Source organism: Malurus melanocephalus, unplaced genomic scaffold (genome assembly GCF_030028575.1).
Source record: "Malurus melanocephalus ecotype Western Australia unplaced genomic scaffold, MMel_1.1 scaffold_95, whole genome shotgun sequence".
In the NCBI taxonomy this organism is placed as follows: Eukaryota; Metazoa; Chordata; class Aves; order Passeriformes; family Maluridae; genus Malurus; species Malurus melanocephalus.
In genome coordinates, this window is record NW_026623327.1 from 1,889,198 (window position 1) to 1,915,386 (window position 26,189).

At 40.3% G+C, this 26,189-nt stretch overlaps 1 protein-coding gene across 1 annotated transcript; it reads left to right on the top strand.

The window, feature by feature from the left end:
- Nucleotides 1-182: 182 nt before the first annotated feature.
- On the top strand, nt 183-26,004 carry CHODL (chondrolectin). Its single transcript, XM_057368591.1, has 7 exons — nt 183-273; nt 14,917-15,229; nt 15,935-16,092; nt 19,862-19,909; nt 20,271-20,354; nt 21,690-21,792; nt 25,879-26,004. Exons 1-7 carry the CDS (start codon nt 183-185, stop codon nt 25,961-25,963), a joined length of 882 nt encoding a protein of 293 aa, XP_057224574.1. The 3' UTR covers nt 25,964-26,004.
- Nucleotides 26,005-26,189: the final 185 nt, after the last annotated feature.

Genomic DNA, 26,189 nt, shown 5'->3' on the forward strand with positions numbered 1-26,189 from the left:
GGGGCAGGGGCTGGGGCGGTGCGGGGGCGGTCCCTCGGCGAGGGGAGCAGATAAAGACAGGCGGCGGGCGAAGAGGAGGTGGCGGTGGGCAGCTGCGGAGTTGGGTGTGTGTTCTTCGCTCTGCGGTCGGCATCGCCCTGCCCTGAGTGTTTCTCGGAGCCAGCCGGCAGCGGGGCAGCGCCATGGGGACCGGAGGAGGGCTGGGGCTGGCGGCCGTGCTGGCGGCYGCGGTGCTGTGCGGGCCCGGGGCGCTCGCCGGGCGCGTCCTCAGCGGTGAGTGCGCTCTGCGGGGCCGGTGCGGGATGCGGCGCTCCCGGGAGAGGGACGGGGCGGCTTCGGGACCGAGCCCGCTCGCCGAACCATCCGCGCATCGGCGGCGAGCGCTGGGAGCGCCTCCCGGGCGCACCTGCCCCGGCACCGAGCGGGGATGCGGGGATGCTGCGTGCGGGAAACGCGGAGATGCTGCGGGAACACGGGGCTGCTGCCGGAATATGGGGCTGTGCACCCCGCCGAGCCGGCGGCAGCTCGGACTGCGGGGCTGAGGGCTCCTGCGGGCTCCTGCGGCAGCCTCAGGTCCTGTCCTGCCCCGTCTTGGCAGAGCTCCTTGGTTGCCGGCGCGCTCCGGCTCCGTTCGAAGTGTTTGAAAAGATCCAGCGTCTGCCCGGGGAGCGCTCAGTCTGTGCGCTGAGTTTTGTTGGCAGCTGTACAGGGATGTTCCTTCTTTGTCTGTGTATTGGGAGGAGGAGAGGGCAAACTYTTAAGAGTGTGCGGCATAAATAGTTTTGTTTTGTGTGGGTGCGTCCCCAACTCTCGACACCGGAAGGAAGGCAATACTTCAGAAACCTGTATTTAGCATTAGATTCAGCAACCTGTATTTATCATCAGAGTTTAGGTTTAATCTAAGAGCTGTAGACTCACATTGTGTGTTTGCAGTATACAGGTGCACACAGCTCAGAAGCTGCTAAATTTAATGATAGAGCCCTTTTTCAGTTCACTCTTGTTCAGACCCTCCTAAAGTTGGCATGATCTTGGAGATGTGTTGCACATGCCTGTGCATCCATGCATTTGCGTGGAAACCAAGATTTACACACTCCACTGTGCTTGTTAACAAGTTATGTGTSTGTCTGTGGCTATGAACGTGTCTCTTTGCAAACTGTTTCCAGAACAATGCAAATTATTTGTATACAGTTGTTCCAGAGGTTCTAACAGTAGCATGAGAACAAAACTTCTTTATTTTATTTTGTTTTAAGCATTTGATTGCTAAATTCAGATAACTTTCTTAGCTGCTGAGGGAAGGAATGCAGTCAGTGGACCATTTCGATCATGCTTTGTTTGCAGCAGGCTCTAGTGCTACAACTAAGATGTGCTGTTGGGTTTTTGGTAAAACAATACCTTCGGGAAACAATGGCTAAGTAGCAGTACTTCCAACGCTTTTGAAAAAGCCTCAACAGTAACCTGAACTATTTAAATGACTGCTATGTAACCCTGTTATTTTTAAGAAATAGTGCAGATTAATCATCCACGAGATATCTTTGGCATCAGCAGCGTCAGTGCAGGAGTCCCTGGGTGGCTGRGGRAGCCCAGCCCCTCAATCTTTGAGCTGAAGCTTCTGTGTTTAACTAAGATGGGGAGACTGAAGTCCAGCTTTCAAAACCACGTGTAATATGGGTGTGCTGCCTTGTCAAACTGTTCCTAGATGCACACAAGGCTTTGAGGGTTTGGAAGGATACAGACTCTACCCCATATTTCCCTGAAGAATTTCAAAGCACATAATGAGCCTCATGTCACTTTATTATGCTGCTAATTCTTGGTTGGTGGAATACAGGAAAGGCTTTGAAGCCACTTGCAGAAAGAACCATTTATGTACTATTAGTTTATTTGTTGAAGTTGCATTAATTAGATAAAGGTTTCCTAGACAATAACAAACAAATACATTATTTATTTTTTATGCTTATTTCAGATGTTCTGATGTACTGGAGGAACTTCCTTTTTTTTTTTTCTTCTTTCTTTCTCTGGAGGACCACACCCTTATTCTGGCACATGCACATGGATAGCTGTAGTATTAGTAGTAGTTGACACTATTTCAAGCAAGAAATAGTGCTACTGAATAATTGGGCAGTGTGTGCTGTCACCTGACTTGCATCTAGCTTACCTCTATCTTGTATAAAAACCAGCAGTTTGGACTTAAGCAAGCTTATGTTTGAAATCATAAGTCTATACATTCCTAAAAAATAAAATCGTTTATTTAAGCATCAGTGATAAATTATCACTTATACTTATGATAAATAACCTGGAATAGTAGGAAATTTCACTATTCTCATTGCAAATAAATGTATAGTTCCTATCTCACTCACATAAGCTATTTGTGAAAGTGCTTGGACTTTGTGGAAAAAGCCCCATTGACTGCAGTAAGTTTGCAACAGACATAACAAAAATTGCAAATTTGCTRCCATTTTGGCCACAGTGTGAAGAGGACTGAGAAGGAAGGGCCTGCCTTTTCAAAATGCCATTTTCTTAAGTGAAGGGTTTCTGTTATTTTTCCAAGTATGTTAATTTTCCCAGGGTATAATTAAAATTAGTGTTGGCATCAAGCAATAATTCACATTTAGGTTTTATTTCTTTGTCATCTTTAATTTGGGAAATTTTGAACAGTGATGCAAAAAGCTTTGTGATTTTTAGTATGGCCAGACAAATGTTTTGTGAGCAGTGCTCACAGCGTCCATATCAGACTATCTAGTGTTGCCAGAGAATTGATTCTTACAGGGAAAAAAACCAAAGYAGGTTCAAGAGAAAGTGCTGAGTCTGCCTTGCTGTCCCATGACATCATAAAGAACATGAAGTGATGATAATGCAGTTTGCAAAGATGCAATTACTTTAAGTATCTATTGGGCAGGAGAGATGCAAGCTAATCTTATTACTAATCATTTAACAGCCTATGTATTAATCATAGATGTTATAGTTTAATGACTGCTGTTTGTCTTGTTGTATTTCTATGGCTTTTTAAGTTTAGCTCTTTGCTATTGCTGTGCATCAATAGCAGATTAAATAGTCATGCAGTATTTTAAAGCAGTATGTCTATTTTGGTGCAGAAGTATTTGGAAATATAAAATGCCAAATGAGGAGAAACACTTGGTGCATCAGGAAAATTCAAGAGCTGCTCTTGTATCAGAGACTTTGCTGCTTCAGATGCTTTTCAGAGAGTGGATATGTTCATTCTCACCTTACAATCAGATTTGAGTTCTACATAAAATACTGCAAAGTWAGACAAAGCAGTATTTTCATGGGTATTGGACTGACTAGAGATAACAAACCCWTCCTCAAAAGGTGTTTAATTTAATTTAATTGGCTTGGCCTTATTACCCCTGAATTTTGTCTGTAATTTCTCTAGATGAAGCCTTCTATTTTAAAGTTGTGGGGGTTTTTTTGGCATGAAATGTTAATTTTAAGACACACTTGTAGCTCTGAATTTGAAAAGGTAAAACCTGATAAAAGCACTGCCGCCTCGTCTACATGTGCARCAGGCATCTTGACCACATCTTGTTGGAAATATTCAGCATTTAGTTCCATACTAGACAAGTTTTTATTGAACAGGCATGCCCACATAGTATGAGATCCTTTTGCTCAGTTGTGGGTCTCAGTAATCACTAAAAGTGAGATTTGAAAAACTGCAGGGGAAGCTGGGCATTTAATTCCCATGGACTCCTTTATTAGTTCCTCTCCTTATCCACCTGTGCTCAACAGAGTTTCCTTGGGCTCCTGAAGGGTAATGAGGTGGTGACTTTYGGATATAATGCATGTTTCTGTTAAACATACCTTTCCCTTAACCAAGAAATTCCACAATACCCTATGGAATGAGAACACAGTTTTGGTAACATGAGACCTGTCCTGGTCTCAGGAGAAGAAGTCCTTCTATAGCAGGGTAGAAATACCAAAGTACTTAAATCAGTTTCAGGAGTCAGATTTCTGTATTAGAGGTGATCCTCCTTTGTCAACCCTGTAAAGCTTTCCTTTCCTGTGGGGAAGAGCTGTGCAGGTTGGCCCGACTGCAGCTCTGTTCAGGGATAAGGAAAGTGACATGGAAAATCCTAGTGCTGTGTCTCAGGCCAGCGTGCTACTTCCCCAGGAATTCAACTTTTCCACCACAGCATCTTGTTCAGAAATAGAGGAACGGATTGCAAATCTCAAACTCATGGTTGTCAATTCACAAATTTCACTTGGCTAAAGAGCCCGAGAAGAAACACCTACTATGGAGGGAGCTGTGGTGAAAACCRTGTGGAATAGAAGGCAGTCTGCTTKTCTTTCACATRGCTTTTCTTGCTCCCAGAGAGAGAAGACTGGTCCTTTCCTTTGATAAACTCATGTTCTGCACCTTGACTTTAACTCTGTGTAGTTCAGGTCTGATCCTATGTAGATCAAACCTCTTGATGATGAGATGTTTGCAGGGGAATAAGCATTGATTCATAAAGGGTTCTATGCAGCAATATTTTTCTGAAACTAATTCCCRTGATGGTTTTCTCTTTGCAAATCTYTGATGGATCAGAAAAGACTGCAGATGCTAATATACAATAGGTAGGATGAAACAATCATTTGAGGATAATTGTTGTACTCTAATCCCATACTCTTACCTGCCACTCACTAGCTGAAAGTTTTGAGTTTCTTGCTGAAGCAGTCCCTGCTCCCACCACTGACAAAGAGTGGGACCTCCAGTTCCAAGCAATCTTAAGAAATAATGAATCCCAACTAAACAGGCTGGCATGGCTCTGACTAAATCTGAAAATACATGCAGAATCCACCTCATGATTGTAGGCTCACTTTAGAAACAGTAAACAAAAAAGTTGGTATTTTTAGAGTGGGATTAATTTAATTTAAATTTAAATTTTTGGAATTGCTACACCAGCAATACTTATTTCATCCACTTCTGTACACAGTGAGGTCAGTGAGCCAGTTTAGATATGGGCAGATTTATTGGRAAGAACTAAAGTTTGGTGGGATGAATCCCACTCTGTATCTCAAGGACTGCACACGTAATGTGAATTAGCAAGTCATGATTTACCTCTAATTTCTGTCTTATTGTAAATTATCCTTGATAATATTCCAACATATGTTTCTTCCCCTCAAACTTCCCTTCTATTTTTGCCTTAAATGAACTGTCAACAATTTTAAGATTCCATGTGGATTGGCTTTTCCTGCTTTCTTAGGAGAAGGTGAATTAGCAAGGATTTGCCTGTAGCTTTCTCTTTTAATTGTGGAACTGCTGCAAAAAGAAAGCATTCTACACTCTTGTACTGAAATGCTTGTTGTGCTTTTTCATGCTGAGAAGCTCTTAAATCTGTAAACCAAGGAAATTAATATAATTTTGYACCCATCTATATTACTGAAATCTGTGCAAATGCAGGCATTTTGGTAACAAATCCATGAAAATAATTTTACTTGGAAAACAGACATTCAATTTTCATTGGAAAAGACTGAGAATGGATGTTGGTTGCTCTGAAAACTAATTGGGAGTATATTTTCTCTTTTCTGCTGTTTTTCTTCATTAAATTGGCATAGGATGGATCTTTTGACTGGGGAGTTTCASGCTKGATATCAGGAAAAGGTTCTTCACCCAGAAGGTGGTTGGGCAYTKGAACAGCTCCCCAGGGCWGTGGTCACAGCACCAAGSCTGWCAGAGCTCAGKAAGAGTGGGGACAACACTCTTGGGCACATGGTGGGATTGYTGGGGCTGTCCTGTGCAGGGCCAGGACTTGGTCTTGATGATCCTTGGCAGTTCTTCCAACTGAATGATACTCTGTGARTCTGTGACCAAAGATTTATGAAATATTTTCTTCTGGAGGCAAAAAGAAGAAATGAGCCATCAGCAGAAGCTGTCAGAAGTGTTTAAACTTACGCCTAGGAGAAAACCTGTTGAGGGAATCTACTGATGTACGTAAAATTGTGTATTTGTGAAAATGTCTGCTGGTTTGGGAAAGGAGAATAAAACTATTCCCTGCTCCCCTAGGCTGGCACACATCATGCTTAAACCATKCAGACTCTGCGGATCTTGTCATGCCTATTCCACAAAATGTTAACAACAACTTCTTAGCTGCCATAATGTTTTCTTAGCTGTCTTTAAAAGTTCTGGGGAATCTCTTCTGGGCTTCAAGGCTACACAGAAAACTATTAATGAATGGACTGAATTTGAGTCATGGAATTGTTTGGGTTGAAAAGGACCTTARATTTCATGAGTTCCAACCYCCTGCCACRGGCAGGACCTTCCACTAGATCATGTTGCTCAGGGCCCCATCCAACCTGACTTTGAACACTTTCAGGGATGGRGTATCCATAGTTTCTCTGGGCCAKTCTTRTCAGTATTTATGCTTTTTTAATTAACAGATGAAATTGTGGGGATTGTTTGTCTGTTTTTAAATTCTGGGTAAATAATCCACATCTTGGAGCAGACTTGTAGATATGTAGATCCTTCCAACACATTGTATTTCCTCTTAATTTRAAGAGGGAATCATTGTTGTCCTGTTTGTGTCCATGAAATAAAGTTATTTCTAACACAGGAACAGCGTTAGAGTTATTCTTTGGGTAGATTGGTATTTTTAATCTTTTTTTTTTCCTTAAAAAAGGGTAGGTAACTGGCATCTTTAGGGGGCTGTTTCAGCAGCTCCATTGGCACTTATTGTGACTCCCCAGGACAGTGCAGCTGTGAGCTGGCCCCTTAGAGAAGCAAGTGGCTGCCTGCCATGGCCAGCCCTGTGATATACACCTGTAAAGTTCACATKATCAGAAGAAAGGAAAATGGTTATTACAGGAAAAGCCAAATGGATCCCATGCTTTAAATTTATGATGTGTTAGATAGCTGAAACCAGAGCTGATGCCAAAATGAAGGCATGTTTCACTAAGAAGAAAGGAAAGCTGTCAGAGCTTTAATGATTTGACCTGGGGGAGAAAAAGAAATACTTTTTGGGAAATGCTTCATAGATTTTTTTTTTTTTTTACACTGAGTTATGACTTGAATCAGTGACTAAAAYCTTTTCATAAAAATGGATATTAATGTTCTAGTTGAGGACACTTACCCTGTATTGATTTACATAATTGTAATCGTATGTTTTCCTGCAATGGTAATTATGGAGGATGAAGTGTTGATTAGATTCTAATGAGATTTAGACATCAAGATACTTCTTTACAGCTCCGTTATCAATGGCCTGAGATCCCTGCTCTGCATGCCACGTTGAGAAGCTAAATATAAGAAATAAATATGTGTTTTGTTTTCTTTGGGAATGAGGGAACAAGCCTATCACCGCTGTGTGAAGAGGCCAGCTTTCATGCAGGCTGATATTCCAGTTCCCAGGATGTCAAAAACAAGCCTGAAACATCACATCAGGGATTTTGAAAATCCAGACAAACTTTTARTCTGCTCTAGAAAAGACAAATTCCTCCACCATTTATTCCACACAATGAAAAGCATTTTTCAGGACAAAGAATTCTCTTGCATCTTGCAAAGTTCAAGAACAGTGAAGGTGCTGAGCACAAAGAGGCTTTGACAAAACTCTTCAGAAATAACTTAGACTTAACTGTTTAGATCAGTACTTGCCATAAGTGATCATGTGTTTACTTTTAACAAAAAATTTAGTGACCAGCAATSTTGCTGCATTAGGCAGGGAAGCTCTTATATTGAATTTTGATTTCATTTGTGTTCAGCTGGATGGCAAAATCCAGGTGTTAGGGATGAATAAAATTTAATATGTAAATCAGCACTGCCAGGTGCTCCTTTGCAAATGAACTGTCTGCTTTTTGATTGCTTGATTTTTAAAAGTGTAGCTGTTATGGGTCTACTGAGGACAGCTGTCATTCAGAAACAAGTCCACTCCCTGTTCCCAAAAGTGCCCGGAAACACAACAGCTGAGCTAGTAAATGCTAACATACAGGTGAAAACCTATTTTCAGCTATAAATGAACTGAACATCATTTTCCATAGTAAAAGAGAAAATAATGAGCACAGGGACTGGACTGGGACAAAAGAATCTTGTGTAGCTTTACATTCTGTGTAACTAAATCTCTGTTTGAATGGTATAATGCAGTAACTTCATTAAAACTTCATCATCCCTGCTTTTTTTTCCCCCTTTGCAAAAGTTGCATTAATCCTAGAGACAGCTGTTTGCCTGGTGTTTGAGGACCTCTTGCTTCATCTTTGCTAATTCGCAAGATATGGGATAGTTATTGGCTAAAGTTACATTATGTGGCCTGTGTTCGAGAGAGAATAAAAAAAAGTCCTATTTACCGTTTTGGACTTCCAATCTATGTGCACATCTATAACTTTTCCTTGAATTTATCCAGAAAGATACTCCATTACAAGAAATAGTTTAAGAATGGCTGATAGATGAGTTTTGCTTGAGAGGTTGGGGGCAGCCTCCCTTAAGACACCTTGGATATTGTCTGCATACTCATGACTCTGATATGATGCACACGAGCTTTGCTCTGCAAGTCTACCTGAAGCACAGCTGATGGATAGGCAAATGTGACCCTCAGGGTGTTTTATATAAGCCATTAGAAGTGACTTGGAACCTCTGAAAGGTTTTCACCCTGGGAAATCACTTAAGAAAAAACTGTGCAATGGCAATTTAGGCTTAATCCCTAATCCAGAATGAATCAGTAATGAATTTCTCTTCTCTCAGAAGGCTTTATTATTAGGAGGGTTGGAGGAAAATGTACCTACTAAGGTATGGAAGAGATAGCTGTGAAGGTGTCAATACAGATACAGGCTGGCTTGTGAGCAGTTTGTATCTGAATGTCAGATTTGAGCACATGGAATTCCTTAAACTGCTCAGGACTGTGAGTTGAGAAGCATCAGTGGTTTGAACACTGACTCAACCAGAGAATGATGTGTTTTCAGTGTTATGAACTTTGGGAGAGAGGATGGCAACTTACTGTTATCTAAAATCAAGACATAATGTAATTATGAAATGTTATCGCAATTTTTTTTTTTAAAAAGTAATATGATTCATAAAAAAAAATCATATTTGGTGGATGGACGCAAATATGATGCAGTAAAACATCAAGAGGAGTAACGTAATACAGCAAAACATGAGCAGCAGCTGAACCCAGCTGAAATCTGACTGGATGATACAAASATCATCTGACAAGATGCATAAGCTTTCAAACAAAATGTGATTAGGAAAATTTAATATCACTTAGTCTCTTACTGGTCACATTCTGAAGTGCATCACTGGGACTTGGTGTGGAGTGCCCGGTGACATGGGGACAGAAAACAAACTGTGTCTCCATGCTTGTTACCCATCCCTGAGCTCACTGTGCTCATGCAAGCTCAAGACCACGACTAGCCTTCATAACACAGGCAGAGAATATTTTGGTTAATTAATGTAGATTTCTGTTTTGCTATTTCATTGTTGCGTTCATTTAAGTCCTTGCTTGTTTATTTGTCACTTTCTTTTCAGAGTCTCCATCAGCCTCACACTGCTCTACTTAATATTAAATATTCCACATTGTTTTTTACCAAGTGCTCTTGTGTGTTTTCTTCTGAATCCACTATCTTGGGAAGAAAAGAAAGTCAAAATGCAAAAATAGAATGTACTTTAGTACATCAGGCTTTGTGCAATCATTTTTGTCTCTTTCCACATATACTGTGCTCATGCAGTGCCTGACCCAATCTAGGTGGATGTTAGTATCCACCTAGTTATGGTTACCTAGTTACCATCCATCCTAGGATGTTAGTATGTTTGATGGTATCAAAACCTGGGTTGTACGTTAGTTTTTAAGGTTCAGGGGGAAGAGGAATGGGATTYATCAGCAGGGAGCTTATCTTCTACCTGACATCTTCAAAGACTCCAGCTAAGCGAGGGGTGTCTCTCAAAATGACCTCTGTGCCCCTCATGGGCCTGTGGGGGTTTAGTTCAGTACTAAGCCTGATGCTCTTAAGGAGAGGAATCTTTGACCTGGTATTTTATCAGCAATTTTGCTTCTAAATGACACTTTKCTGTAACTTCTGTCATGTCAGAAATCAAAGAACCTATTATTTGTTTAATGGAACATGATTATTAAAACATAATRGAGACATAACTGATCGAAGTAACAGCTGGAAATTTGCTTGTTTTTCCTTCTGTTGGAGGAGACTTTTTTTTTTTCCCTGTAGAAACATTTACAGAAATATTTTAACCAGTACTTTAGTTTAAAAATGTCTTTGTTCTGGGGCTGATGTCTAAACATTCTACTTTGGAGCTGCTGTGCAACACCCAAAGATGAAAACTGACCCATATGGATGGAAATGGCAGATAGCACTGTCTAGASCAAAAACTATTCTCTTGTTTCATCAGCTAATGGGATGATGAGACAAAAAAAAAAGATTCATGTTGCGTAGTGTCTTAGYGTGATTCATTCCAATAGGCTTGCTTACAAATCTAGTTTCTATTCAATTGTGACAAAAAAATTGGAACTCAATTTATACAGCTGAAATAGCAAAATGTTGCTTTAGAACTAAATGTGGAGTCTGCTGAAAGATGTTAGAATAAGGTAAAATAGTTAAAATTTCCATGCTTGTCACCTGTACAATGCAGTCCATTCTGTCATTTTTCAGTGGTAAATTATTTCTGCTTTGTAGTTCAGAAATTAGTAGTGAGAGGGTGTTCCGAGAAGAGCACTAAAACGTGGGCTGATTTGCCAGCTATTAAGGCACAACTGCAGATTTCCATTAACACATTTATCTGCTGTAGCCRAGCGAGTTCAAAGTCTGCTTCAAAAGAAGAAAGAAAAGATTCAGAGCAGGTCACTTCCTAAACACAGGGATTAAATTAACTAGAACAAGAAAATTCACAGCTTCTTCCAGCGGGCTTGCTAMTCTGCCTCACATACTTCATTCACACTGTTTGGGTCTGAATCTTAAAGCCAATTATTTCACGGTTTCTTGCTGTTTGCTCTGTTGGTTTCTGGGGGTATATTCTTGCAGAAATGATCAGCCTGTAAGGAGGAAATGATTTCTTTTGCCACAGGTGGAGAGAGCAACAAATGAAAGAGCAATAATTTAGCAGTCAGATTTCATGCAAATTTTCACTYGTTCAATTCTTTCACTTCATAAGACTTGATTTTAGAGCTACTTAAACCTGCCCAAACACCTGCAATATCAATGGTATCCTTACAAATTATTCAGGTCAGTTTAAGGAAAGAAATAAAATGTCTTCATACAAAGCTTCAAAACTTTAACTTGCTAACCCTTTCAGATAAACCCTTGGGTASAGACTGGGCACTCACATTGTATTCTGATGGTTCCAGGAGGGTTCCCTGCTTGAGTGCACAAGGGTGGCAAGCTGGGCACAGATTAGAGGCTGCAGCAGTTCTTTGTGCATCATAAATGCTGGTCATCCTCCTTGCCTGGTTTCCYTGGTGTGGGTGATGGAGCTGAGCGTGGATACAACCTCTGTATGGGACCAGAATGCAGCACAGCTCATGGAAACAAGCCTTGGGGCAGCTCAGAAATGGCACTTGCCATGACTCAGTGGTCTTCAGGGCCTTTTTCAAGCTAAAAGATTCTATTATTCTGCTTGGCAGGTGAGTTTCCATGTAGCAGCTGACTGGCAGATGAGCATTGTGAAGAAACTTGGTCAGGCAGTCAGCAAGGATGCACTCCTCCGGCCAGGAGATCATCTGATTCAGATTTTGGGAGAGTCACAGAAGAGCAGAGACTGCATGAGAACAGAGAGGGAGGGGAGCACTTCAGCCATCTGAGAAACATGCAGGGATTGTGTGTTATAAAGCAAAATTTAGCTATTTTCCAATGAAAGAGAGGAGCAGCAGGAGTTGGGATCCACAGTGGTCAGCCTGCTCACCTCAGTTGGTTGAACAATCCTGAATGATTGAAATTGTGGCCAGGATCCTCTGATACCTGAATTTGCTCATAACTTGCTACTTGATGTTGAAGAAGAGTATGTGCATGGAATGAAAGGAATCGTGGAAGAGTTTGTTTCAAACACTGGGAAAATAAAAAGAACAAGAGAATAGACAAATCACTCTCCCTGAATTTGCATACRCATCTTGAATTAATGTTTTGAATCCAATCTTCAGCTACAGGGAAAGGTGTGGTTACTTTTCCCGGTGAATGATGAGTGTCCTGCATAATTCAGTGCTGGCCTTTGGGTGTTTGTGCTGTTACATACACATGTGTACTCTGGCACTGAGCCAGTCACTCACCAAGTACTGAGGGTCAAATGTTGATCAGCTCCTCCTTCCCTGTGCTCTATATCCTGTCACTGAGGCAGTGGGAAAAATCAATCATGTCAACAAAATTGGAATTTCAGCATTGTGGATGGGGGGAACGAGCTGGGATTTCACCAGCAGCTATCACTCTTGCATTTACCCACTTTGCAGCATTTAGGGTTATCACTTCGTTACTTTGATAATAGGGGCATTCTTTTCTTCTGTTCGAAGAAATCCTAGGAAGAAGCCCATTATTTCATGTGCATCTCTGTCAAAGGGTCTGTCCCTTGCTCCTAGCCCAGCTAGGACTACGACTCTTGCTACATTTACTGAGAGCAAGGCTCCTAACCTGTAGGAATAAAGGGAAATGTCAGGAAAGGAATTGGGAATTGTCAGAGTGTTGTCAGGATGTTATCAGAGAAAGTCCCAATAGRCACTCTCTTCCTGATCTTGGGGGCTGGCTTTTTCCATGGGTATCTGTGCTACAAGTTTGTCCTTTTGCTAAACTATTCTTGTTCTTGTATTATTATTTTGGTAGATTAATTACTGATAACTCAATTTTCAGAAGTCTGTCTGCCAAGCAGGAATGAGACTGCAAAGATACTTCTCTTCCTGATGGTCCTTCTCCAGATGAACTTTATAGGGTATTATAAAGTGAAGGTTTCAGAGGGTTTTTTTTTTTCTTTTTTTTTTTTCAGAAAGGTTACAAGAATTGTAGAAACCCTAGAAATCTAAGCATAGGATCTCCCTACTGCCCCCATAATTTAGCTTTCTACAACAGAAATGATCCCAAAAAAAATAAGAGGTACTTTCAGATTTCGCTAAAAGGCAAGAGCTGACCCTGTTTTTCTGTTCCTGTATTAATGCAACTTTGATGTAGTCTTCTTATTCTCTGCAAATACTTTGAAACTATGCTCTGGACAAATACAGTCTTCAGTGCTGTCTGATATTGGAAGTATCCTAGTTATTAAATACAAGAATGAAGCAACACTAATGCAAAAAGAATGAAATTTATTGTAGCTTTCAAGCTTTTTTGTTTACTTTGATGTTTACTCTTTGTGTATAGAAAAACAGTGCCTGGGAAAACTTAAATACAGCCGAAGTTGTAGAAGGATATTGCTGTTTCTCAGTGACAAATTATATGTTTTTTTAAGGTGAAATAGGACACATGTATTTTGAAGGTTATGAATGTAAGTCACATATCTGGGTTTGCTTAAAAGTGAGACTAAGTACAAGATTTTCAAATGCAAATCTGATATGGTAAACTACTGTACTTTGTGCTGGTGTGGCTTCACCTTGAGTGCTGTGAGCAGTTTCAAGTGCCTCAATAAGAGAAGGATAYAAAGCTTTTAAAGAATGTCCAAAGGAAAGCTTTGAAGMTGGTGAAGGGCCTTGAGGGGAAGCCGTGTGAGGACCCACTGAGAGCACTTGGCCTGTTCAGCCTGGAAGAGACTGAGGGGARASCTCAGTGCAGTTACAGCTTCCTCATGAGGGGRAAAGGAGGGACAGGCACTGATCTCTGCTCTGTGGTGACRGTGACWGGATCCAAGGGAACAGCCTGAAGTTGTGTCAGGGGAGATTTAGGTTGGATATCAGGAAAAARGTTCTTCACCGGAGGGTGTTTGGGCACTGGARCAGCTCCCCAAGGAAGTGGTCACAGCACCAAACCTGACAGAGCTCAATAAGGGTTTGGACAATGCTCTTGGGCACATGGTGTGAGTCTGGGGCTGTTCTGCACAGGGCCAGGAGTTGGACTCCATGATCATCAATGATCCCTTCCAGCTCAGCATGCTGTATGATTGTCAAATTTTCCATTAAAATGATGAATTTTATTGATTTCTAAACAATCTAGGTAATGCCTGGTGTTTTTTGTTACTTTGGTATCCTTCAGTAATCCTTACTTAACAAAATAAACTTCCCTACTTTTCTTCTCCAATGATAAATTCCTGTACTAGGAAAACTTGGTTTAGTTTTCCTAAGTGATGGTTATATTTAGAAGCCTTCTCTTGTCCCTAAACAAGCACACCAGAGTTCAGCTGCAGCTGACAAGTTAGTGTGTTGATTCCTCATCTTATATATCTTGAATGAACTCTAGAGAGTCTTAGTAGTTGAAAATTATAATAAGTTTTCCTTTTTAGGAAAAAGACATGTATCTTTCTCAGACAAAGAGCTGGAAGGAGCAGACTGTCTCCTCCCATACACCATTGTAGTGAAGAGTTATTATTAAGTTCCTCTCCTATGAAGCCTCTCAAAGTTAACTAGCAGGACAAAAAAAAATTCCAGCTACTTCTTGCCACTAAAAATGAGAATTTGAAACATTTCGTTTTTAATCAAATAACTCTGATTAAAAAATAAAAAATGAAGTTGGTCCATTAGTATGAAATAGTTAAGAAAATACCCTCCAAACAGATCCTGGCTTTAACAGAGAGGCCTGATGGTACAGCCATTAAAACAGAGAATATTTTTCTAGATCCTATGGGGAATCTTCAGTGTTTTGGAGAGTTTCACAGGCCATGGGAAGATGGCATAGATTTTGGTGGTACCGGTGTTATCACCATGGATTTAAATCAGAGCAAAAGATTTTGGTGCTGCCRGTGTTATCACCATGAATCCTCTCATCCAAAAACCTCCTGCTCTCCATCAATGCATGCATGATGTGCTGTATTCTTTTCTTTCAGCTTTGATACTCATGACCATACTCTGAACACTCTCATGTGCTCGTTTTCAGGCCAGAAGGTTTGCTATGGTGCCTTCAAGCGCTCCTGTTACAAATTAGCCTATTTCCAGGACTTGTCCAGACGCGTGGGCTTCCAGGAGGCCCGCCAGGCCTGCGAAATCGACGGCGGGGCTTTGCTCAGCTTGGAAAGCGAAACTGAGCAGCAGCTGATAGAAAATATGCTGCAAAACCTCACYAGGTCGGGCTCTGGGATCTCTGATGGTGATTTCTGGATTGGGCTGTGGAGAAGCGGCGATGGTCTGGCCACRTCGAGTGCTTGCCCCGATCTGTACCAGTGGGCCGATGGCAGCACGTCACCGTTCAGGTAAGMGTGGAAACTGCTCACTGAGGTGGTTTGGAAAGAAATGGAGATKGGAATGCCAAGCCTTGAAGGCTTGCTGCCCCATAAGTCTGCAGCATCCCCACTTGACTCCTCCAGATAAAGGGTAGCTTTAGGCAGTTGGGATTTTTGATTTGAAGCTGTGACAGGAGGGCAGTGTGGCTTCAGCCTTTAAATTTCCTCTCTCCCACCCACAGAGTTTGCCTCCGCATGACTTTAGGTGGTTGTTCTGTCACAGGTGGAGTATTTAGGGTGTGGTGTGAAAGCAGGCAAGCAAATTTTGCAAGGCTCTTGATCACGTCCGATCCAGGAGCAACCCACCAAATAAACTATTGTGAGTTGCTTAGCATAAGTTGTTCCATTTCGACCTTTTTTGGAAAGCCTTTAATTTCTTGATTAAAGCAAAGGCCTGAGTAGCAGCATCTCATGGAACTCAGGACGAAGGATAAGGTTAAGAGTTAAAAAAAAGGAGGAGAACAGAGCAGTTGGGTGTTATTTCTGCAGAGGTGCTTTGATCAGAATTTTTTTAAAATTCAGAGGTGTAGAGCTTAGGCCTTAACTCCTTTCACAGAGGTGCTGTGGGAAATGCAGGATATCTCTGAAGAGGATGGGAGTGTTTGGGTTGATATTTCTTCATTGATTCAAACTCTTTTCTTTGGCATCCTGATGACCCTTACCTTCAAAAACCAGAAACTGGTACACAGATGAGCCTTCCTGTGGAAGTGAAGCCTGTGTGGTGATGTATCACCAGCCAACTGCAAACCCTGGTCTGGGAGGGCCATACCTTTATCAATGGAATGATGATAGATGCAACATGAAGCACAATTTTATCTGCAAATATGCCCCAGGTAGGTGAAACTGAAGTTATATTTCACAGGTGGGACATTGTCTTAGAAAAAAAATTGCTTCTTGGTTTTTGAGGGAACTTTCAAGTATCTTTTGGCCTGTGGTACTGGTTCCTTTGCTGTGTGCCTGAGCTGGCATTAAAAGRGGATATAATATGTCAAGAACAACCATTAAAAGAAATTATTAACATGTTTAAATAAACCTKTTTATATCTAATGAGATTTTTTTTTCAAAGTTAGTTTCACTACCATGCATTTCCGCGCTTGCATGGATTTAATTAATTCCCTAGTTATTTTTTTTTCTCCACAAAGTGTTTTAAGTAGACATTTTCTACTTTCCAGGCAGGATGACCAAGACATCTCTTGGTCCTCCTGTGAAAAATATTGCTCTGTCCTTGCAGCTGCAGCCCTGCCATTTTATACCAACTTAGGAGTGGTGGCTATTTCAAAAAGTTATGGCCTGAAGAATGAAGTCCAGAACAGCAGGAAAATATTCTGCATTCATGCATGAGGACTTATAGATATGAAAAGCAGATGCATGCTAGTTGTGATGGTGACAGAAAAAACAGATCTTAGGCAATCTGGCTGTACTTCCAGACATGACATAAGTCTGTATATGTCAATAGAGGAAAATTGAGCTATAAACTAGAACATGGTGCAAAACCAGAAAGGAYGTGGAAAGTAAACTTTCCAGTTTGAGCCTGGAACACTTTCTATTCTTGGCGGTACTGACATTAAATGAAAATGTGGTTTTCAGCAGGATCTTGCAAATCTTTTCAAATAATTTTTTGGTGTGTATGTTTTTCAAAAACTAAGCTGAAAGTCAGAATGCATCTGAAATTATGGATTAATTTCATTTGTTAATTAATAAAAATTCAAGAAGTGGCCCATGGGAATCTCATGAGGTTTAGCAGGCTGAGTCCAAGGTGCTGGACCTGGGTCACTCCAGGCTGGGGCTGAACAGAKCCAGAGCAGCCCTGGGGGAAGGCCTTGGGGTGCTGTGGGTGAGAGGCTGGACATGGCCCGGCCGTGTGCGCTGGGAGCCCAGAGCCCCCCGTGTGCTGGGCTCAGCCACAGCCCCGTGGGCAGCAGGGCAGGGAGGGGATTCTGCCCCTCTGCCCCGCTCTGCTCAGACCCCACCTGCAGTGCTGCATCCAGCCCTGGGCTCCCAGCACAGCAAGGACAYGGAGCTGYTGCAGCCAGCCCASAGGAGGCACCCAGGGGATCAGAGGGATGGAGCAGCTCTGCTGGGAGGAAAGGCTGGCACAGCTGGGATTGTTCAGCCTAGAAAAGAAAAAAGTTCTGGGGRCACCTTAGAGAGCCTTCCAGTGCCTGAARGGAGCCCACAGGAAAGATGGAGAGAGACTATTTACAAGGGCCTGGAGTGACAGGACAAAGGTGGATGGCTCGCACTGACAGAGAGTAGGTTTAGAATAGATTTTAGGAATAAATTCTTCCTTGTGAAGGTGGTGAGGCTCTGGCTCAGGTTTCCCAGAGAAGCTGTGGCTGCCCCATCTCTAGGTTGTTCAAGGTCAGGTTGGATGTGGCTCTGAGCAACCTGGTCTAGTGGAAGGTGTCCCTGCCCATGGCAGGGGGGTTGGGGAAAAAAAAAAGTTATTTTAAGCCCTTCCCAATCTAAACCATTCTATGACTACATGTAATCCTACTCTTAGCAGCTATTTGACCATCCCAATTCTGTAGTTTCCTACTTGCTTTCTCTATGCTGATGATCAAGCAATAATCCCTCTTTTTGCAGAGGTCTGCCTGTCTGTAGAGATCCAGACTATTTTGTTAATCTGATTTTGGTGGATAAAAAGGTTTTCACTTTCTGGTCTCTTAATGAGGATATTAATGGCAATTAATATTGCAAGGAAATATTAAAGTTTGGAAGAGTTAACTTGCCAACATATTTTACCCTCACTCCCTAAATCTGTTCCTTCTTTAAAAATGGTTAGTGGATATTATTACCGTATGATGATCAGTGATCATCATAGGCTCTTCAAGGAAGTGTAACATATGCAATTTTATCAYTTTTAGAACTCTTCAAATTATTTTGAAAGAATGTAACAAAATAGTAATGTTTTATGTTGCTAAAATACCAGCATTTTWATGTCAAAATATGCAGGCTTTATTAAAAAGGTTCATTTTCAGGCATATTTCGTAGCTTTAAAAGCAAACAAATTTAAGTGAGATAATTATTCTATAGTAGTGAACTACTTTCCATTCTTGCTGAGATGTTATAAAGAATTGTTTTTTCTATTGCTTTCACCATCTGAAAAAATGCCAGGTATTTTGGATTGGCAGAAAACAAAGTGGTAACAGTAAAAATGAAAATACACTTATATTTTTGTCTCTAGGTAGAATTGGGTTATTAGTATATAATGAGGCATACAAGGCAAACAATGTCTGGGTAAATTATTGTTAGTATGGCCATTGTTATGCCGCTAAATACAGCACTACTGAATTGCAGCTATTTATTTTTCAAGCTGTTGGAATTGTGCTCTTTAGCAAAACAGGCTATTCTCCAGAAATGTATTTTTCTGTCACATGGAGGAAAGGAGTAGATGCATAAATGTATATAAATAGATATATGACATTTCTTTCACTGCCTGAAGAAAGTACCACAGTGTTTGTGAGAAAATTACATTTGTTATCTCAAACCGAGTGAGACTTCCAAACGACCTTTTTTCCCCCCTCAAATCACCGTAATGGCTTCAACATCAGCTCTTAGCAACATAAAATATGTCTATTTCACCAGGAGTGTTAAAGTGCTGTGTGCATATTCAATTTCAGTTCGTTACCCGAGTATATTGTTTCTCCTGGCTTTCCTGTCTGTATTGGGTATGTGGTGTRTGATACCAACCCCAGGCCAAGGCAGGTTGTAGGTGACTGTGATGAAGTTGCACCTAATTGTATCAGCAGCAACACCAGGGCACTGCTCATTAGGCAGCCTTGCTCTACATTTCTGGTAGACACTTTTATTTTTCCAAGTCCTTTTTTTAGTGCCTCCYTTGGCAGCATTTACTGTTGCAATGTTCAGTCTGGCTGTAGATGATATTGATCATTCAGCGATCTTGAATTTAATTATAGGCTGGTAATTGCGACCACATTTAGTTCCTGTCCGGCTCCTGTATGTTTGATTATGCAATCAAATTAAAGACTCATCTCCTCTTCTGCTGTCAAGAGACCTCAGCTTGGTTCTTTGGGGTATCTTGGCATCTTTCTTTATATGAGGCCAAATGTAGTTATTTTTTACCAGAATAGGTGAAATAATTGCTTTTTCTAGTAGGTTTTATCACTGTTTTGATTTCTCCCGGCAGTTTCTATTTATCAAGATGTTCAGGATGGTAGGCTGGTAGCACTATGAAGTTAGTATAATCTTATGGTAAAAAGAACTTATTTTCTTAAATCAATTTAGAWTTGCCTGCACAAAGGAAGCTTTGACTATGTTAGGAGTTTTATTCAGCACAAGAAATTAAGGCATTCAGGGGATGAGCTATTAACCATTAGCCATTAAATCAGAGGYCACCAAGAATTGGAACTAGAGTAAACTAGAGCCTTCTTCTAAGGAACAAAAGTTATGAACTTGAAGTGGTCTGACACTAGTTTGCAAATAGTCTTTGGTAAGAAGATGAACTGATGAAGAATTAAGCAATTACTGTTTGGGGGAATGTATCTATTTCTGTAATRTTGCATGAAAAATAATGGAAATGTCTGTTTTGTTGCACACATTTCATTCTTCAACAATCGATTTCAAATATTGATTTAACAGATAATGTCTTAGAAAAAGAATTAGGAGACAGAGCACAGCCAGAATACGGTAAGAAATTTTGACACATTAAATTCAGTTGCATTGGTAAATACATAATTATAAGGATAGCTTGCAAGAAAATCCAAAATTACTCAAGTTTAACAGGCACAGTTAAGAATTGGAACACAGGAAAAATTAATCCTTCAGAGAGCAACAGCTACTAATATATGGCTGCTGTTCATAGTAACACTGCTTTTAATTCTTCCAGATGTAATTCCAGTTTTGTAAAAAAATCCTGTTTACATGTATATTTAATAAATCATAAAAATGTTCATTTTCACAATATAAATTAAAATGTTAATTTATTTGACAACATAATGGCCATATTTTTTACTCATTATTTTCCTAAAATGTCTGATCTCCTTTTCAGATATTTTTCCAACAGTGCCAGCAGGAAATCCTTATGACACAAGCAAACCAGAAGATCARTATCATATTATTGCCACTGAAACAGGTAAGGTGTTCATATGAATGTAGTGTTCTGCTAAAAATATTAACAGTGGAATTAAACTAATATTTCCATTTTCATTTTTGCCACTGGGAAGAAACAGTCCCAGTTTCTCTGGGAATGGCCCTGAAAATACATATATTCAAATAACATTTCAAGAGTCTTAGTCCTCTTAGTAACTGTGGAAACAAATTATTTGCTTGTGTCACCAAACTTAGAATAAATATTGTATTCATAACTTCCCCAAGTACCCTGTTTCAGGGAAAACCACGTGCTGAGAGGGGTTCAGTGCCTTGCTGAGATTCCTAGCAGCGATGGCAGTTGATATTTGGGAAGCAGACACCTACTGCCCAGGTTCTGTAATGCCCTTGGCTGCCTCATTCAGCAATTTATCTTCTGAACCGAGTCCTGGGCTCATGCAGAGTTGTGSCGTGGCCTTAGCTCAAGGAACGGAACATCTCTAAGGAGAAGCTCTGGATTTTGCAGGATTGCACCAMAGGATTATGGAAAGTGGATGCTCTSTTTCYCCACTAGCTGTCTGGATTTGAGCCAGCTTCCTAACTGGTGTTTCCATTATTTGTAACTCCAGAGGAATTAAGATATTGATGAACTGTGCTTTGAAATCAGTAGCACCATTTAATACAAACTCTGCAAAGACTCTCTCTAAAACTCAAACACAACCTAAATATTCACATTTATTCTTTCTAGTGAAAAWTAATTTCAAAATAGAACAATGGGTAAGAAACTCTCAACAATCTGTACATTAAATATGTGCTAGTATAAAATGTGGGCACATAGTTACTGGGAAACAGTACCCTTCTGGAAGTTGCAGACCCTATCCTTTATTCGAGACTGATAATAGAGTCTCAGCTTGAGGTATTTCCCACTCCTTTTGTCCAGGGGCCTGCAGGGGAGCACCTTCAGCTCTCCTCATTAGTCAAGGAGAGGGTGTATGTGTTTTTGAGGGAATAGGGAARACAAGAGCCAGGCTCGTTCCTCCTGTGCTCCTGCATGGGTAGGAAATCCAACATACAAAGACAACTGGGTCTGCAGTTAAAATGGACTGTGAAAATAGGCTGTGAAATGTCCTGTGTTAACATAGTTGAAATATGAACTTGAAAAACGTAAGAATGGAAGACCTGAATATAGGTTTTGCACATCACTCAAGTGCTGTTTTTTTCTTGATACCGCTGAGTTCTCTTTGGAGGTCTTCCTATAGAAGGAATGTATAAATGCTMTTTTGTGTAAGTTAATGTATTTCTGATATTTCACTCCAGATTTTTACTCATATTTAAAAGCATTTCAGCATGGGAGACATTAATGAGAACTTTTGTCTTGTAGGTATAATTCCGAATCTAATTTATGTTGTAATACCCACTATACCACTACTGCTGTTGATACTGGTGGCTTTTGGGACTTGCTGTTTCCAGATGCTTCATAAAAGGTAAAATATACTCATCCACAGGGGTTTTATAATGCAGAATTCATATTTCCATTGGCAAGCTATTCCTACTGAAAGACTGCTTACATCTGTCCCCAAATATGCAAATAAGTGTCTTTTCATCTATTAAATCCAAGTCGTTTACAGCTGTTACAGCTGAACATTCACCTTCATGCTTTTCCATAACATGCTGAAATAACTCCAGGTCTCAAAGAATATTGCTGTTGGGATCCCACCTGTTTCWGAAGAAAGTCTCTTTGCAGACCACTTGAGAGGCAGGGCTGTYGTCAGCACTTTTCCTGCACCTCTTTCATTGTGTTTACCACCTATAAAGCATCTGGGCTGTGGGAAACCATAGAGGGGCCCCTCACAGATACAGGGTACACTCAAGGACTCACTTTCTGACCTAAAGCGTGTTTTTTTCCAAGGAAAACCTAAGGGCCAGCAGCTGCTTAAAGCTGTTCCACTGCACATAGCATACAAAGAACAGATGGACCACCAGAGCAGTGAAATTGAAAATGAAAAGCAAAAACATTATTTGAACCGCACAAAGGTGTRACATCCTTTGTACATCATGTATGTGCTAAAGAGGATGCATAAAGTAAATAAATAGGTGTACATAGCTGTGGTATCAAGCAAAGATATTCTTATGCAAAGAGGAAACATTTCAGCCTATGAAATACTATGTACTATGTTTCATGCTTTAAAATTCTTTGKAMTTTTCMTTTTTCTCAAAATATGATATAGATRCATCAAGATATGACAGCGTAGATTTATTTTTCTGACCTTGTCTTTCTGAAASTTTCAAATATTATTTTCATTCTTTTATTCAGGAAGAGTTTTCAAGTTAATGCAATTAAATTGATATGTTTTCTAGATAAATGCTATTTTGGTAAAATATTAAGAGTATTATACAGATTGATGTTATCCATCTTGAAGAGCAGGAATATGATATCACTATTTTAAGAAATTGGAAAAAAAAATCCTCCTTATTTTTAGCCTTTATTTTTTTCTCATGACTTTTACTTAGAATTTCCTGCCAATAGTTGCAATATCTTATTTCAGGTGAGAAAACACTTCAAATGTGAAGACTGGTCCTGTCTGTATGAGCGAGTGTACAGTGATATTTGTAGTATTCCTTGGTGCCATGTCTCACTGAAACAAGTAGCCRTGTAAAAAAAGATATTATCAGGTCTGCAAAATAAACTAGATTGTGTTTTTATTTTATGCATTTTCTATAAAGAAAAGGAAAATGTGCAATTTCCAGCCTATCTCATGGCAGGTGAATACACGCCTGTGAAARGTTATGTACAAACCTCAGAGGTTTGAAAGCTCACAGCGAAAAGGGTAGTGAGAGAATAGTATGTGCAACAATAGCAATGAYATGGTAATTGAATTCTGGAACCCTTATGGAACCTCTGGAACCCTTATTCTTGGTAAGTGTGGTACATGTTTGTACCTTTTCTGGCAGCTCTTTCTCTTCTGAGTAAAGTTTCAGCCCTTGAATTCTCCTGGGAAAACAATGAGAGATTCATGGCCCACTGAAATCAATAGAAATAGTGGCGTTGACTTCAGTGGGCTTTGATCAGGCCTTTGATGCTAAAGCAGTTCATCTAGAAATAATTCATCTCAGCTTCCAAGACTTCAAAATTGCATGGCACAGACATTGGAAATTCACCTTGGAAGATTGCCCTTTTTCTGTTAGCTGATTAGTTTGATAGAGTAAATGATGCAAAAATCAAGGACAAAATGGTTTTGACGCAAAACAAGGTTCTCTTTTTTATTGTTTTGTTGGTTATTTTGTTTTGCTTTTTTTTTTCCCCCAGAATGTCTATTTTGAATTGCATCAAAGCTTTTTAATAAAAGAAATTAAACCATTTAAAAATAATTTAAATCAAAAATGTTATCACAAAAAGGAAGTATTTTATCAGTTGAAACAAAACTTGTTTTTTAGAAAAATATTTTCTTATCTATTTTCAATTTTATTTTCACTTGTAACCCACCTTGCAAATCATTTTGGTTCATGCAAATATGCAGTTCTTGGGCCAAAAAGAGACAATCACTCAAATTGATTATCCTGAAACTACAGAGATTTAGGAAAGGGATTCTGTCCTGCTGGGGAAGGAGGGATCCCCAATTTTCCACATGAACCTGACTTCTCATTCTTTTTTAGGCTTCCACAACATGGTGACCTTTCCTCTGAAAGCCACAACCCATGGCCAACCAGGACATGCCTAGCTTGAAAGGTCATGATTAATTTTGCCTGGCATTGGGCTCTTGAAGGGTAGTACTAAGACAAAGCRACAACTCGTCCCTGTAGCTAGCAGAAATGATCAGCTCATTCATGCTTAGATSCTCTCCCTTTCATTTCTTCCAGGGAAGCAAGGAGAAACTGCTTCAAAGACCCATCTCCATTATCATCTGAATGCCTTGCAGAAAGTTTAAATTCCAACCTGGTATATTTCTCAGTTTCTATGATTGCATTTGATGGTCAAAACACCAATATGCTCAAGCTATTATTGTGCCTTACCTTTGTCACTAAAATCTGTTTCCTGAACCAGCTGTGAAAATCAGCGTAGGTTTGCTGAAGATAAACTCATTTTATACAGCTCGAGTTCTGATCCAAGGTATTTAGAAATGGTTCCTGCTGTGTGGCAAGSACTCTCCATCCAAAGCCTTTCATCATTAATTTATGAAATATGCCTGCTTTTGCTGGATTAATCCAGAATGGAGTAGTGACTTCGTTTCTTTAAGAAGGAAGCGCTGGAACTACTTGATCCATTGCAATTGCTTTGTTTGTAGCATTGTGGCCTGATCTAAAGTCCACTGAAGCCAAAGGGAGTCTTTCYAGTAACTCCAATGGGCTCAGGTACATAATGCAGTACTTTGTAGGACCTCAGAGGTAAGTCTGGAGGGATTAAAAACTACTGTAGGATTCAGCACCCTCGAAGTACGTTTTAAATCAACTCAGACTCGCTTGCATTCACCCACCAGGAAGGGAGTAAAACTGAATGTATAGGACTGTTGGGACTCTTAAGTTTCCACCTTACAGAGTTATATAGGTCTGCTTCTCCTCCTCTGKTTTTCATTTAATTGAGGAAAAATAAAACATCAGTGTGAAATATTCTRTTTCTAGAGACCAAAACATTTTCAYGAAATGCAGCTGCAGTGGCTCCTGAAGTGACTCCTGTTTTCAGGAGACTGCAGGGCACTGTCATCTGCCAATCTAAGTGAGGGAAGACTGTGTATTGTCGMAGTGTAGCCATGTGAAAAGACTGCCATAAACTTTCAGGGTGTGCAGGGCTCCCTGGAAAAATCAGAGTGAACACTTCAGCACTATTGCAGAGCAAGTACTTCTGGAACAGGTTTTTTTTTTATTTTTTATTTTTTATTTTTTATTTTTTATTTTTTATTTTTTATTTTTTATTTTTTATTTTTTATTTTTTATTTATTTTTTATTTTTTATTTTTTTTTAACTGAAAAAAACACCAGACACAAAACCTACTCTTGACAGTTTTGACTGAAAACTGGCCCTAAGGAAGCTTTCTACCAGTCATTCATTGCTAGGAGTCTGATTCATGTGCATCACTTCATTAGAGGCCAGGGGAAGCCTGAAGGGAAGAGGGTTCCTTGTGCATGGATGCGCAGTGGCCCCGTTGGTTCCCAGGGTGGGCAGGGGTGTGGTACCCCCTGGGGTGGGTGGGTGCACCTTGGGCATGGATTTAGGGGGTTTGTGTTCTCTGGTCCCCCTCTGACAAGGGAAACACTCATCTCCCACCAGCCCTGGTCAGAGTCCACACCCTTCCCTGAAAAGAAGGTATGAGAGGTGTGGTTGGACGGGAACTGGAAAAAAATAAAATRAAATCCATACAGGCCAGCTCAGTATAGTTCCTGGGAGCAGCACTGCTGAGAGCAGGGTGGTCTGGTGACTTTGGTGACAGTGCCACTGCGGATGGGGAGCCCAGGCTGTGAAAGCATGAAAAGTGGCCTTGAGATCTGGGGATGGAACACTCAGGTCTGATCACAAAGCTGAATCAGGGCTGCCAAGGCACACAYGCACTGAAAATAGTTCGTATTTTTATTTTTCAGTAAAGGAAGAACAAAAACCAGTCCAAACCAGTCCACACTATGGATTTCAAAGACGCCTAGGAAGGACAGTAGCATGGAGGTATAATGATTTATTGACTGAAAACGAAGCAAAAATAACATTTTGCAGTGAGGCTGTATTATAATGTCGTCAAAGAACATTAGCTTGGAATGGCTTGAAAATGCAAAGGATCTACAAGAATGAACTGTAAGCTCCCCCTTGAGGCAAATGTTCAGATCATTTTTATATAATGTTTGTTTATTAATTCAGTAACAAAATATGCCATGCTAAATAAAGGGTATGTGTTTATTTT